This window comes from Podarcis melisellensis (genome assembly GCF_964234715.1).
Source record: "Podarcis melisellensis genome assembly, chromosome: 2".
NCBI lineage: Eukaryota > Metazoa > Chordata > Lepidosauria > Squamata > Lacertidae > Podarcis > Podarcis melisellensis.
In genome coordinates, this window is record NC_138529.1 from 34077615 (window position 1) to 34094059 (window position 16445).

The 16445-nt window shown below is 42.7% G+C and overlaps 1 protein-coding gene across 3 annotated transcripts in view; it reads left to right on the plus strand.

The window, feature by feature from the left end:
- Window positions 1–15760, plus strand: part of UNK (unk zinc finger) — a 52532-nt gene extending 36772 nt beyond the window's left edge. For all 3 annotated transcript variants that reach the window (XM_081899637.1, XM_081899636.1, XM_081899638.1), the window contains 4 exons: window positions 983–1171; window positions 5380–5561; window positions 7526–7783; window positions 8852–15760. In XM_081899637.1, coding sequence (XP_081755763.1) covers window positions 983–1171; window positions 5380–5561; window positions 7526–7783; window positions 8852–9007 — 785 coding nt within the window. In that variant the 3' untranslated portion in view covers window positions 9008–15760. The remainder of the gene's footprint in view (window positions 1–982; window positions 1172–5379; window positions 5562–7525; window positions 7784–8851) is intronic.
- Window positions 15761–16445: the final 685 nt, after the last annotated feature.

Here is a 16445-nt window from a genome sequence, read left to right on the forward strand (position 1 = left end):
CCTGAGACTCTTATTATTCTGACAACATTAGCAAATTCCATGCTACTGCGTTTGATTCCTCTGAGCTCCTCTGTTGTTCAATTTGGGAGGTGATTTTCCCCACTCTCTTTCCTGTAGATCTAGCAGAAATAATTATGGTGTTGAAATTTAATGATCTGATCTTCTCAGACATCTTTTTACTGAAGAGTATAGTTTTTTACAGGTGTATTAAAAATGAAAGTTGTAATTTGCCCCATTGAATTTGTGGCTTCTCCCTTGACTTTGAATATCGAGAAACGGACCCATTTGCTGTTGTTTAACTGATATTAAGAACATAACTTTCATCCCTAATATTGGGGGGGGGGGGAATTGAACTTACAGAAATATTTTTGGCAGGATATGTAATGTGATGGGGAAATATATTTCTAACTAGTACAATAGCCCTTGGAAATGTAGTTGCTTAATCCATGTGATATGATGGACACATGTTTTTTTGTTCCTGTGAAAAGAGTCTTAAAGATGCCCATTATCACCATCGCTGGCCACTTCTTTGTTTTAGAGAAATGAAGCCTCTCGCACTCATAAACAGTGGAGATAGTGCAAAAGCAATTTAGTTTAAACATGCATAATATCAATTAGTGTATTGTCATTGTGGAGAGACAGATGAAAAAAGCTGTCTAAATGTCTCTCTTGACAGTCCCTTAAACTCTTAAATGACCCCCTTGTATGCTGGAGTACAGCTGACACTGTCCACATGTCCTATTTTGCATAGTTAATACCCAAGAAAGTTGCTACTGTACCTTCCTCGGCCAGAGGAACAGTTCTCATAATGCTCTTTCTGAAGGTAAAGAGGGATGGAAAGTGGAGAAAACCCCCGGACTCCCCCGTCCTTTACTGGTGCAGAGAGTGAAGCAAACACCTGCTGTTCAAATTCCTGTGCTGTGCTTCCACTCATAACTCATGGCTTCTACATTCCCATCCTTTCTGTGTGTTCTTTGTCCAGGTGGGAGTTTGCTGCAAAGTTCTGCTCCTGTAAATATCCCTGGGTCCCTTGGAAGTTCTGCCTCCTTTCACTCTGCCTCTCCTTCTCCACCGGTCAGCTTATCATCGCATTTCCTCCATCAGCCCCAGGGACACTTAAGCCAATCAGAAAACACATTCCTGGGGACATCAGCTTCTCATGGATCATTAGGTAAATGCCCAGTGCGTATGTGAGAGTGTGCATGTGAACATGTACATACCTGTCTATACCATGTAAGTATTTTCCTTTTATCTTAGCTTTCATTTAAATGTCCTCATTTTGTGTTGCCACCTAACATATCTTGTGCCCAATGCCTATCAGATGAGGAAGAATTCACTAAGCCTAAGGACATCCCAGAAAGAATTTCCCCGCACAAAATAACCAAACAACAGATGAGTTAAAATAGTTTGTGATATCCATACAACAAAGAGCAAATGTAGTAAAACACAGTAGGTAAAGTTAAGCAAATTCCAAATGTGTAAGGATGACCCAAGAGTTAAATTCACAGAAGGTAGACTTTCTGCAGCTAAGAGAAGGAGGCAGATAGTCTCAACTGTAGCTCAGTAGATGGATGAGCATCTATTAACCACAGCAGTAGCGTCTCATCAACAGAGTTGCTGCTGTTTACCAGGAGAGGAAAGGGTAGAGGTGAAGTGGTGAAGTCAGGGCTGTGTGAACACACCAGCAGGAGCAGTGGTTTGGCCCAACCAATTTGTCTGCACAAACCTTACTACCACCTCACTTCTCCTGGCAAACAGCACTGACTCTGCTGCTCAGAGGCTGCTGTGGCTCCATCCCACTGGGCAAGACACTCCTGTGTTACAGAGTATCAACAATCATAGAAAAAGGTTCAAATACGTGATACCATTCGCAATTAGCTTCTGATGCACTTGGAATAGTTGACTTTATCAGGTTTAGACCTCTTAGTCATACCTGGTGAGTTACAGCTAACAGACATGAGCTCTGAAAATCAGATACTTGCAAGCCTATCAGAAGCTAAATATTTTATCTCTTCCTAAACAGTTTCCAAAAGACTCCTGGGGTTGTATCCAAAACATTTTCACTTGTACAATGGGACTTCTCCCCACCCCCTTTGCTCCCTAAATCTGTTCTAGGGGTTTCCTCAACCCTCCAGAGTAGATTTAGGGAGCAGAGAGACAGGGGACGTCTCATTGCATAAGCAGAAATTCTTGCACTGACGGAATGTGTTGGTTGGACGTCAGTCACCCTTGATAGTCAAAGTATAGCAAGGGCTCAGTTTTCCATGTGTAACAGACCTAACTTGAATGATGCTCCTTTAAATCATGAAAGCTGTGCAGTGATGGGAGTACCTTTGAGTTTGCTCAGAGTTCCTTCCATTACCATTACACAGCCCTGCAACCAGATCTCTCACTGCAAAGATTAGTCAGGCTGGGTTCCAGGAATACTTTCCATTTGCAAGACAATCCACCCCATACTGTCAGTTTAAAGGAACATTTGGCCTGCTTTAGAACCAGGGGTGGTGTGTTCCTTTTCACCATTTGAGGTGAAACGGGAAGTATCGCTTTGCCCTGCTGCTGCTCTAACCACTACCACCTACTTGCTCCTGCTGCAGCCATGCGCCTTGCCACATCTGCCTTTGGCAGAAAAGCTGCGCCACCATTGGCACTGAGTTGGGGCAAGATCATGCTCCTTTCAGTGTTGATTGCATAGAAGCAACAGGGAAGATGGGGTACTTGTGGGCATGCCACCTAGGGGGGCTTCTGCCACCTGAAGCAGCAGCCTCACCTTGACTGGTCCAGCTCTGTTTAGAACAGTTACATCAAATTTTGCCATGGTAGTAGGAAGGCAAGAGCAGACGCATTCCTTTATTGTTACTTAGAATGTTCCTGGGCTGGATTCTGGCATCAAAATCAGGTTCAAAGGTTAAGCATTGGCTCCAGTTAAGAAGACATGATTATACAAATAATCTTTACAACCTGGGGGGTAGCTATAGTATCTATAAATGGAAGCACCTCAGAAAATTCAACACTTGGCATTTGCTGAATGTCCTATGGATGGTACAGCATAGAAGTGTGCCTGTCTCTGGTAAAAAGCTTTAAAGTCTAGGCAGGACACACAGGAGAGAATAAGGTAAATGACAAAGCAGTGTGCAGGAAGTATGTGGGAAGAATTAAGAACTAGGTACTTGTTTTTATGTGTTTAATCATGTCTTGTCTATCATCTGTATAACCACCCGCTTGGTGCATTATATTGCAAGTGGTAAATGTGTACATGTTTTATTTTATTTACCCTGCCCTTCAACTACTATCAAGAGTAGCTTATAAAGAATTAAAATTAAACTAATTTTACAATAAGCGTCTTGTGCATGTGTAGACTCAATTCAGATCATGGCCTAATTGTAAGCCAAACCACGGGCATCTGCATTATTGACGCTCATTAGGCTGGCTACCAGTTGAAAATGTGTTCTCAATAAGCAGTTTTGCTATATATTTTTACTCCTGTATTAAAATGTATTCCTGCATAAAAATAGCATGCATACATAGAAAACAGTAACACAATAGCAAGCCCAGGGTCTTTAAATAAAGCAAAACATATGACATTTTAAGAAGCAGAGTTAGCTTTTATAAGTGATAGAGTATTTTTATTGTTTATATCATCTTCTGCAGTAGCATGTGCCCTTGACCTGGTTCCTCTGCTGTGACCTAATTTATAACACGGCTATGACTGGAATCAGGATGAGCTCACACTAGCCATGCTGCTTAATAAATCAGTGTGGTGAGCAGTGCCTTAGTTCCACAGGAAAAACTAAACTGTGGTGGGTAATTCAGTGTGAAGAAGAAAGCTTTAATAAAAACACCTAGAATAGTATTGCAGATATTTTTCTACTGCAGCTTATTCTACCGGAGCATATTTTTGTAGGAAATACACTTTATTTTATCTTTAACAAAATTTACATGCCATTTGATTGCAGTAAGCCATCTAAGTGGTTTACAAGAATACATAATTTGTTATGACAGAATAAGAGCAGCAGTGGTGGTGTGTCGGGTGGGGTGGAGCTGCAAGGGCACACTTCTGGCACCAGTGTTGCTGCCTGAGAGGGGCTGGGATAGGTTGAGGCTGTGCAGGCACACCAGCAGGAGCACTCGACTGGCTCTGCTGCTGCCGCCACGCAGCCTGACTTCAGCCTTATCCAAAAGGAGCAGCTCCACAGCTCCACCCCATCACATGGAGCACTACTGGAGAGCACTCTCTGTTGCTCCACAGACTTTGTGGATCTATTTGCAACCTACCCCTTTGTATGTGTGAGCTCTGGCAGAAAACAGCAGCAGAAGAAACTGTATCCAATTTATTCCCACCTGGTTTGAGATGGTGAGCCATTTTGCATTATTTGGAGCAGAAAAAGCAGGTGTAAGACTCAGCTGGGAACCTCAGCCAATCCCTGCCCCTGGTGTTACACAGGTGTTTTTGCAAGCACATGTTCGTTGCACAGTACATTTTTAAGCACTCTCATAAAAATGTGAACTGTGCAGTGAGCTTTATTTCCCTTAGTATTAAACTCTGCCTTATTCTAAAAAAATATATAACAAAATCTGAGGGCCACTTGTTCTGATGTGAAGTGAGCTGGTTCCTCAGATGAACTTCTGAGTAAGATCAGCAAAGGCACAGATTTGGACACTAAAAATGGCTTAGTGCTGGTTTGTACTGAAGAACCTCACGTGGTTAATAGATCTTAAGTATTGCAATTGTAGATTCTTATACTAAAGTATTCAAATCACATATGGGTTTGGTTTGTTAAAACGGTTCTAATTCTGATCAAAACAAAATGGTGTAATATTAGAGACAAATCTTTCAAAAGTAGAAGTGTGAATTGCAACAATGTTTGGAATAAGATCTAATTAGATTGATTAATGAAGTCACAAGATTAATGGCTAAGGGCTTTTTAAAAACCATCCACACACAGGTTTTGCTGTTTAACCAGGCCTCTGCTTATACTGGCAGCTGCTAGCATATCTGTTTTAGTTGTGCTGTGGCTAATGTCTCATGTGGAGACCTTCCCTGTGTGGTGCATCTAAGCCTGTATCTCTCTGCACAGCAGCTATAGGTTAGATGCAGTACAAAGTGCTCAGGAGCACTCTTGGAACCAGCATGCCATGTGTCATATTTTTTAAATGTAGAGAATATTTACCGTGTTGCCATTTCTTCTCTGTAAGCCGGTGTGACAAACAGTAACTCTGCAGGTACATGAATGTCCGTCCCCAGAATCCCCAAATGAATCAATGCCCTGTGAAATATGGAACCATTTCATTCCCTTTCCAAAACAGTGCCGGGCAAGGAAAGGGGTAATCCAGGGATATATGTGACGTAACATTTCCCCCCTTCCTGTCTGCATGAAACAGGTTTAAACGGGATGAACAGCAGCATATGGGAGCACTTTGCTTCTGGAAGTTTTTCACCCAGTACCTCGCCTGCATTTCTGTCGGGTCCAGGTGCTGCTGAGCTGGCCAGGCTGCGGCAGGAATTGGATGAAGCTAACAGCACAATAAAGCAGTGGGAAGAATCTTGGAAACAAGCCAAACAGGTAGCGTCCGCTGGGAGGGGTGAGTGAGAGTGGTTTGCCAGGATACGAATGGGCAAAAGCATCCACCTAACTGCTGAATAAATAGTTTGAGGGTCCAAAAATAATAGACAAAGTCAGATTTGGTGTGTGTTTATACTGTAACATAGTTCCTTCACAGCAGACACAGGGGGTTTGTTTGTTTTTCTTTTTTCGCTCTTATCAATGGAGAAACGGATTGATACCTTAGATATGTTGAGGAGTAGGTTGCAAATTGTAATAGGATTTGAAAATGTTCATGCCAAGATTGCTAGTGTTCCTCTAGGAGTATTGGCTTTTTTCCAGTTGTATCTGAGCACACCTTTCCAATTGTTCCAATCTTTTTGATTTATGTATCCCCTGAAAATTGATATGCTCCTCACCTTTTTGCAGTAATGCTCTAATTATTTTGAGGTTAGTAGCTGTGCACTGAAAGAATGGTAAGCCCCTCCTTCTGCATTCAAGATGCTGTGTAAATGTTCTCCCTCTGGGGATGTACGTTTCCACCCCGCTCTGGCCAGGTTGGCTAACAAGACTAGGGTGGGTGTGAATATATGTTTTTTGCTAAACTGTTCCCGTAACTAGATTGAGACAGATGGATTGCATTTAGTAAATTGTTCCTGGAGCTGGTGTTAGGCGCTGGAGTCAGGCATAGGTCAGCAATAAAACAATAAAGCACCCGATGCCAGTGAAGTTAATTCTTTATTCAAAGAAACAAAACAGCTCAGTGATCACAGCAACCCATCCCAGTAGGTCTTGCCCTAATGAGGCAGTTGTGAGGACTGAAGGTCCCTGCCTTCCCAACGCTCTCTAAGGCTCCTCCTCCAGTTCCTTCCCCAGCAGCCTAAGGCTCTGCCACCTTGTATCTCATTGCTCTGCCCTCTTCATTTCTCTGTGTGGTCTGGGAGACCAGCAGGGATGGGAGCTGGTTGCAGTAGGAGAGGAAGACTCCCTGGCTTCTGCAGCCTGCCCCTACTCTGCCTCTTGACCCCACTCTGCTTCTGCCTCTGCTGCTGGAGTGTTCTCTGCCACAGCCTCTTCCTGCTCACTAAACCCTGTGGCCTCTTCAGCTTCCAACATCTCCTCCTCCTCCCAGTTTGCTCCCGTTTCTCCCTCTGACCATACATTGTTGTCCCACCACCAATCCCCTGGCTGTGAGCTTTCTTGCCCTGGGGGTTTCCCAGCTGGTGCCACCCACCACTCTTCTGTATCCAGCCAGTCCATAACAGCTGGGCAGGCAGGATGCTCCACTTTAAGGCACTTTGGTTTTTTCCTGTTCACATGTCAAAGCCATGTAGCTAAAATAACCTATAGAGGAGTTATGGTAAAATGTGGATGCCTGGGCTAGAAAACCTTTGTGTCACTTCTGTGTGTGCGGATTGAAAGGATCTCATTAGCTCAGGGGTGTGTTCCCAAAAATCTGTCTGGGCAATTATTGTGCCACAAGGAAAGAATGGAAAGAACAGCCCAGAGCTGGAGAAGGCTGCCTTTCAAGCTTTGGGGGAACAATTTACTAAAATAATCTATATAAGTACCAACTACGACTACTTTATTTTAACTGCTTTATTATGCGTACAATAATAAAATACCAATTCCTCCCCCATCTCCACCAAAATAGATACATGGTACCTTCTTGCCATGTGAATATATTTTTGAGAAGATAAACACTCTAGGATCCAATGTGTGTGCACACCTTTTGCCAGTAATGTGCCCACAATGTTTGCTTGGGAAATTTGCCATATTTTGTCTCACACTGATTTCAGGAGTTTGTATAGATACAAGAAATCTGCTCCATATACAAAGCTTTAAATAGAATGCTGGGGAAACTATTCAAGCTGCGGAGTGAAGCCAAGTGAGGAGATGAGAGAATTCACTTCACATCCTCCTCTCCCACCCCACCCCCACACTGTTTCCCAAATTACAAATGACTTTTCCTTTGGGATACACAGGCCTGTGATGCTTGGAAAAAGGAAGCTGAGGAAGCTAATGATCGTGCCAACACGGCAACCATAGAATGTGAGCTGGCCCGGGAGCAGAGGGAGGCCCTGGAGCTGCAAGTGAAGAAACTCCAGGAGGAAGTGGAGAGGATCCACACTGGCCAAGACCCCCAGTTCCTGCGTTCGCTCTCTGATGTAGAGACCCTCTCCCTCTCCACACTCTATAATCTCCAAAAACAGCTGCGTGCCAACCTGGAAAGAGTTGATAAGGTAGGTCTGAGTGAGAAGTCTTGTCCCACAATTAACTTAGCTTCCTTTTTTGAATCCTTAATAAAAGCAGCAACTGTGAAGTTTGCATTTTTAATCCATGGTACATTTTGAACCCCATAGACTTGGCAACCATGAAATGTCTCATTCTTTCTCGGATGAGGGGGAGCCGTTTTATACTAGAATGCTCTCAGCTAGCAGGCAAGGCTTATAACATGATAATAGGAAAGGGCATTTCCCTCTGGATCAGAGTATGGTATGTCTGAAAGCAAATCCCACATTGGGCTCCCATGTAATGACTTGGGCCTGTAGAATGTGCTGAAATGGCACACACAGACTCCCCGTGTTTCCGGGTGGTTGAAGGAAGATGGAAAGGGATTTTATTTGGTAGTACCTAATTTGACACTGCCTTAAAAACATTTACGGTCCCATAGCATTGATCTTGTGGGTGGGAGAGTCAAAATGTCATCTTGTTTCCCCCACAAAACCTATACTGCACAAGAGCTGCATATACACATTTGCGGGAATGAATTTGCGGGAATGAACACAGACAATTTGGTGGGGAGGGTGGTCCTCTTGCCCACGCATTCCATAGAGCTGCTTTCTAGGCAAGAGGAGTAACAGCTGTATCCTATGCATCTTGGGTCCTGGCTGCAGCCTAAGCCACTTCCTTCCTTCAGTGACTTAACAGAGCTAGCAGGCTGGAGGAGTCACTGCCAGGAGTTCGATATATGCCAGGTTCATGAGGCACGGCTGCCATCTATGTCATTTTGTCTGCCCAAAGGCACTCTCAGAACAGGTGACGGGAAGAGGAGAGAGGGATGTGGGGAGGTAAGCCAGATCAGGCATAGGAAGAGGGAGGCTGTTGCAGAGAGAGAGGCAAAGGACTCCTCTGCCTCTTTTGTACTCCAGTTTCTTCCACCGCCCTCCTAAAAATGTCTGTGGGTTCTCCCTTGCCTACTCCTTGTGAATGCCTCTGACCCTTTAACGGCTGCCTCCTGAGTGTACCAGGGCTCTGTTCTGTTTTGCTGACAACCCCTTTGGTTTTGCCCCCCGTTTCTTTCTTTCCAGGCAGTGTTTCAGATGCAGTCGGTGAAATGCCTCAAGTGCCAGGAAGAGAACCGGGTGGTACTCCCGTGCCAACACACTGTGCTGTGTGAAACGTGTGCTGAGGAGGGCGAATGCCCCATCTGCCATCCCAACAGGCCACACACTCTCCAGTCGTGACCCTACTAGGACATTTGGTTTAGCATATCACACATAGAACTTTTTAACTTTATATATATATATATATAAATATAATATGAATATATATATATGAATATATATATATATATATACATAAAAACAAAAATTAGTTGCAGAGCACTTTTTAATACTTTGCATCTCCCATTTAAAGGTTCCCCCACCCACCCAGTCCTGCTAAGTCTAACTCCTTAGGGACTTTTATGGCTGTTTTTATGTAGATCAAAGGGCAGTTTGCAGAGTTTGTTTCCCCTCTCCCCCCCCTTTCCTATTTAGGATGTAACCCTTTTTTAGTCTTTTCTGAATAAAGATTTAGAGGGAAGGGGAAGAGGGGCTTGCAAGTGCTTTCCAGGGTGAGGACTGGATCTGTGGGGAGAAGAGACACGGAAATCAAATTTCTGATCATGTCTTTGTCCTCCTTCTCTTGGCTCTTACTTCATCATCATTTTCATCTTTTTAAAGCAGCTGACATGCTCTTAGCCTAACAACAAGAGAATCCCCTTTCCAGTTCTTCCCCGTTGAGAGCTTCAGGCATTCAGAACTCTTGTTGGCCTTCAGTATGGGTGAGGATCTTTGGATATCTGTTTGAAAAACAAGCATTCGCTTTTTAAAAGTCTTTTTACACACTTGTAGGTTTCTACCAAAGCAACAAAAGGAGCAAAATTTCAAACAAACCAGTGATGGCAGGCCAGTAGTCACAATAGTTTTACTCAAAAGCATTACTTATCAGTAGAATTTCGTAAAGAGGAAAAGTCAGAGTTGGTGGTCTGTATTCTCTTGGCAATTAGGATGTGCTTCAGAGCTGTGGGTAATGCAAATGGAAGGCATTCTAGGTCGCAGGTAGAGGTGGAAGTGTGAAATGATGAGGACCTGCTTTGGAAAAGCCTGTGTCTTTTCTGGTTGCTTGCTGGAGGTTGGGGCGGGGGTATTCTTCCTAGGCTTTGTTTTCATTGATAATTAAATGGAGGTAGATGGAACCTTTTAAACTTTTTTAGTCCGCCTAATACAGGCCTGCATAACTTGTGACCCACCAGTTAGGTAGGGTGGCCCTTTGAGACTAAATCAGTTTCCTGTTTTTGTCTGCCTGCCTGGGACTGCAGAAATGGGGTATTGGTCAAGTATCTGGCTAGAGGGTACAATGTTCAGTTGGACTACATTTGGTCAGCTGATACCGTGTTACTCACCCTAAACCTAATACTTGGTACTTCCTGATGGGTAGAAACAATATGTCTCTTCCGCTGCTGTTCCCATACCACGAATGGTACTGTTACCAGTGTCGCGGTGTAACATATCCACCCTATAGTTCCTATAGGGTTGGTTTTTTGCTTTGAGTGTTAAGAAAAAATCATTCAGGTTTTTTACAGAGCAAGCTCATCTGTTTGCCCTGGACAGCACTTTGTGTTGCTAGCATAGAGTAAGATGTGGTGCACCACCATGAACTTGGGGAATGTAGAATGTGATAGAGGAGCGGGGGACATTTTCAGAAGTTAACACTGTGTGTTTCTATCTTGCTGCCAAAAATTTGGAGTTGCATACTGAATTGAAACATGGATTTCCTTCAGATGTAATTTCTGCAAAGTAATAGCAGAGATATTGTGAGGAAGAAATAATTTTAAATTCACAGCCATGGGACAAACACAGAATTTTGCAAATGTTCAGGGACCCCCAATATGAAAATGTTTCCAGTGGCAAGAAATAGATTCACAAAATGCAGAACTGGGAGCAGGCAAACAGAGAATCCAAGATATTGGAATATCCTCTCTTGAAAGATTAGCTAGCTGCTTAGGTGTCAAGTGGAGTTACGTTCCTAATCCGCTTCACATTCTTCTGATTTATAGTGAATGCCACGAGGCCATACTTAAAGCGCTGTTCGTAGGCAAGAAAAGATGGGGTTGCCCAGAGTCCACAGTGTTTCACTTCTCAAATACATTCCTTTTCCTTCTGACTAGGGAAACCTTCTCACTCTTCTATCTTACTCCTCACTAGTTTAGGTTTCCAGTGAAGCTTGCCTGTCTTCTTTGCAGGAGGATATCGTTGGTTGTGATCCCTGTTTAGCTATAGACGATCTGGGGACCCCCAAGGCTTTCTATAGTCTTAGGCTGCGTCTGGGATCAGTTGTGTTTGGTCCATTTGAATTGTGTGCAGTCCAATCTTTGTAGCCCAGAGGCTTGGGACTGGTCCCCAACAGATGGGAACATTCATCAGGCATGTATGTGATACACTGTTTGCACAGCCCAGAGAGTAATTCTGGAGTTGGTGGGGGCCTGATCCTCCTGTCCTTCTGCTTTGTCATCAAAAGCACCAAGCCGAAAATGAGAGACGCTCCCATGCAGACGTGCCCTTTCTACTGCTCTGCTCATTCTTACGAAAGATAATCTAGTTGTTCCTTTGGGTTAGGATCTCTGTTAACTCTGGGCCACCTTAGTGTAGCTGCAAATGCCCTTATTTGTCTGGGTACCTGCAGTAGACAGCTTCCATGAAGATGGAGGACATTCTCCCAAAACGACCATAAAGCCTGAGTCTATAAATGCATTCCTCCTTAATATTGGGTGTGCCCTTGCTAGAGAACTACTTAGACCAGAACCATTTGTCATGGACAGCATTGACTACTATTTATATTGCCCATCTCTTACTGGGCACAGTGCATCTAGCCTTGAGGGATACATTTCATAGGTTAGGCTTTTTATACAAATAGACAGAAATCTTTTTGGGTCCCAAGCAACCATCAGCTGGATTATCGGAGCAATCATTAATTTATTTCTTGTGCTTTTGTAGGCCAGAATGAATAAGGTTTCCAAGCTCTTAGCAGTACATAACTACACCTATTAAAAGAGAAACTTACAGTGCAATCCTAAGCATGTTTACTCAGAAGTAAGCACCATTGAATGCAATGGGGTTTCCCCCTAGTAAATGTGTTTAGGATTGCAGCCTCCACTAATAATTTCCATTGAGATTAAATTTGCACTCTTCCCAGAGTGCTTTACAAATGGTGTTAACTCACTGATTATGTGTTAACCTTTGATTATGTGTGGTAGGCTTCCAGGAATATATATTGGGGCCTAAATCCAACTGACTTTCATTGAAATTTGTGGTTTGGAATATTTTTTGTGTTAAGCTTGTATCCAGTAAATGTGTCGTCCTGCAGTTCCCGAGTGGTAGAACTCCCACTGCAGTTTGTTTTGACTTGTTCAGACATTGCAACAGCCTGTAGGCAACAAAAAGCAACGGTCCAGTCCAAAAGGACTCTAATCTGTCATTTTGAACTGGGGAGTTTGTTTAACATGTAAAAGTGTAATATTTAAATTTATAATCTCACTCCCTTGCTCACCAGTCTCTGCTTCATTTGCAGTAGTTGACCCACCTTTCCCCAACCTGGAAAAGCACTGGAAACTCTAAGTTATCATTCTTTTTCATAAGGGTAATCCAGCTACTCACTGTCAGGTTTTTCCTCTGGAGTATTTTCATATTTAATGCAAGTACATCATTAGATTTGCTTCCACAATTCCACCCTCCCATATTTGGGGGGCTAATATGCATTCCCAGATGATCTCAAAGTGCAGCTCTGTTTAGGATTTATTTTTTTTTAAATTAACTTTTATGTTTGGTAAAACTGCTTTTTTTCAATGTGTATATTGTACTAGTATCTGTTGTGTTTTTTTAAAAGAACACCTAATTGGCTTCTTTCTTTTCTTTTTTGTATGGAGAGACGCTGCTGGCTGACTCTTGTGGTTGTGTTCGTTTTTGGTTGTAGCCTTTGAATGTCTGTGCCATGGGGCTTACCTGGTCTCCAAGGCCAGCAAACATGCCTCAGTCTTAAGGAAAGCTTGTTTGTTTAAAATATGTGAACATTTTTAAAACATACACACACAAATTTAAATTATGGGGGAGTAATAATACTCTGCTGGAAATAAAATGTACTAAACTATTTTGGTAACTAACTTAAAGATCATAGGAAATAAACTCTTTGAATCGGGTCTACAGTGTTTATACAGAATTGCAGCCATTTTCAGGCTCTTTGGTGGTAACTGGTTTGTAACACTTAGTTTTGTAAACATTGTGTTTTATTGCTTCCTCTGCCTTTCTATGTGATTGTCCATAGTGAGACGATGATTTTGTGGGGGGCGATTTGTTTAGTCCTGAATTGCCACAGCTTTGTGTAACTCCAACAGAATCCTACAGAGGGTGTTAGATGTGTCACTGGTCTCCTCAAGCGTAACTTAGAGGTAGTTTCTTTGTCCTGTTTTTAAGGCCTGGCAACTCTATAGAATCTTGCTGGTTATCAGATTCCTCTTTCCCACTCCCCGCAACACCCCCCTAGGCAAATTGCTTTGCTGGTGCGATGAAGGGGAGAAATTATACCAGAGACAAAAGCCTGTTTACATTTAGTGCCACAACCCAATCTGTCTGTTTTATTGTGAAGGACCAAAGAATCCAAAATGGGATTTAAAAAATAAATAAATCTCCCAACCCCACAAATTCCGGACTGCTCCCAATCCAATTATGCTTTTTCCTCTACCTCGTCTCTGTCAGTATAATGCATAGGCACGAGGACATAGCAGCAGGCTGGTTTTATCCACACCTGGGAATCGTAGAAGCCCACGCTTCTCTATCCCATTCTTTAGCTCTTTTAAGACGCACTTTTTTTAGAAAAAAGAAAGCCTAGATTTCTATGAATTTTAATATTGAAATGAAACACCTGAAATGTGAATGCGTTTGTTAGGTACCAAATGAAAAAGCAAAACCAATCTGTTTTGTAACTTTGGGTTAAGTTTCTGCATAGGAATTTTTTGTTTACCGGGATAGGATGGGATGAACCATGAATGAGAGGAAATATGCATATTTTTGTTTAACCGAAAGCAAATCTTGATTGAGCTAGTAGTTTCTGATTTGAATAGTACCTGCTCAGCACTGGGGGGTTTTTTAGGCTAACTTGATTATGTGATTGGGTTTTGCCTGATGCTAAAGCTATTATTTGGTGCTAGAGTAAATCATCCTAAATAGACAGCCCTAGGAGATGTGCTTGGATTATGAAAGTTCACACACTTCTGAGCAGAATGCCTCTTGTATTCCCTCTCTGGCCTCTATGCCAAGGCCTAATGGGGGGGGGGGGGAATCATTCCAAAAGTTTGGGGAGGACCTGCTAATATGACTAATTTTACCAGCCAAGGGAATATTGTGGTTGCAAAAACCAGAGTATCCAAAAAGGCTGGTAGACTTACCTTGATTAGCAGTAGAGAACTATCAGGTACCTGAAGAATTAGTAGAGAAGTAAGTGTTAAGAATTAACCTGTATATTGCTTCTTTTAAAATGATTGGCTTTGTGGGGCTGAGGAATTTCCACACATTCGGGCAGATGACCGAGTAATCATACAGCTCAGAGGTGCCGGGCTATGCTTCTCTACTGCCCTACTTCAGCAGAGGGAAAGCGGCACCTAACAATTTATTGTGGGGAATTGCCTATATGCAGCACACAGGGTCTGGGTTTGCATGTAACACTTAAGTGATGGCTCAGTATTATAAGGCTAAGCTGCAGCCCTGCAGTCTCTGGTGCATTCACACAAGCTTTCACTTCCATTTTAGACTAACCACAGATTCTTGTGACATTTAAATCTGGATAAACTGCATTTAATCTTAACTACAGATAGTGAAAGCAACTTCAAACCATGGTTTATAAAGCTGCCTCTCTCCACCCCCATAACCATAGATACAATTAACCTCCGTTTACGGTTTGGCTGTAATGTTCAAGCAGAAGCTTCCAGTTTCCTCCTCGTTGCAGTGCTGGAGGTGGCAAGCAGAGCATACATACCCAAGGTTTCCTTCAGCTTGTCCTTCTAATGCTAAACCATCACTTAGCATCACATGTAAACAGAGCCAGAGACCCCACACAGAATTCTTCACAGGAAAATTCCTTTTTCTTTTTAACTTTCCATAAGTCTCCAAGCTTAACCTGAGCCACTTCAAGGGCTGCACAGCTCAGACAAATGAAGAGAATTTCCTTCCTTAGCATGGAAAGACAAAGGACTCAACAGTTTAGTGCTGTCCCACTAGACAGACAGGACTTTCCCATATTGTTTCCTTCCCCAAAAGGGAAAAGTATTTACCACCAGTGTGGGGGCATTTTCTCATTTTTTCCCTCCTTTTGATTCCCTTCCGGGATTATATCAGCCTTTAGAGCAATGCAACCGGAAAGTAGATGTTGCTGGCGAAAAGTATTATAAGTGAAGTATTCCTGCAAACTGGTGACTGTGGATCAAAAGATCTCTATGGGGCTTCCCCACTCTGTAGCTTCCAATGTTTGAAAGGAAAAAAATATATAAATACATTCTATATAAATTCTTAAAATTACACACTACAGTATTTATGGTGGCAATTCTGAACCAGTCTCTCTCCTTGGATTTTCCTAGGCAGGGGAGGGTGGAGGGTGGCTGGGACAGAGAGCCGCTCAAGTCTGTGTAGAAGTCAGCCAAAAGGTAATAGGTGGTGTGTACAATGTGGTGTTTGATTCCATTATTATAGACTGTAATGCGGAACTGTGATTTCAGCTGTTGTTCTTTCTCGTATTCTGTATATATGTGTGTTTGGCTGTCCAGAAACCTGGTTTTAGACACTCTTTCTTGGCAAAGTGGATTTGCATGTGGAGCTTAAAAAAATGCAATCTTGTGTCACAATTTCCAAGGGCAGGATGGATTTTCTAGAAGACAATAAATTTTTTTATTTTTTTGCTAAGAAAAAAAAGGCAGCAGTTTTGTGTGTGCATATGTATGTGTGTTTTAGAGTGTATATGTGGTGTCTATGTGAGTTTTCTTAGTACCTTTGATCTCTACTTGAAAGCTAGAGAGGTTGGGGGGGGGACCTGCCTAACATTCCACTAGGAAGGTCTCCTGTTCAAGCTCCATGAAGTGAATGGCAGGTATGTGAAGCATCTGCACCGTGGTAAAATGAACACGCTCCCTTTGCTCTCATGGAACTTGTGCCGGAAGTGATTCTTTGTAGATTGTAGGCCAGGAATGCTGCACAATCACATCTTTTTTCACCTTCCAGTTGGTTATATAGAAACAATAGCCTTTGCAGCCTAGAGGACTGCAAAGATAGAACCCACTCAATTTACTGTATTTTATATAAATATATCCCTCATACTGCTCAAGATACAATACAATTTCAGGGTTTTGTGAAAGATGGTTTATCTTGGAATATCTCCCAACACACCACCTGCAACAGCATCTTGGATTCCATGGAAACAAAGTTCTAGATCTGGGGAGAATCTGCTTTTGAATGGGAACTTTTCCTCAGTTGGCTTTTTAAGGACCCAACTGGAAATGGGGAAAGCTTATCTCTTTACTTAGAACTCCTAACCCAGAGATCTCCGTATACTCTTCTCACTTCAAATTTTGTGTGCAGCAGTGCCTTGTCTCCTCTTTCC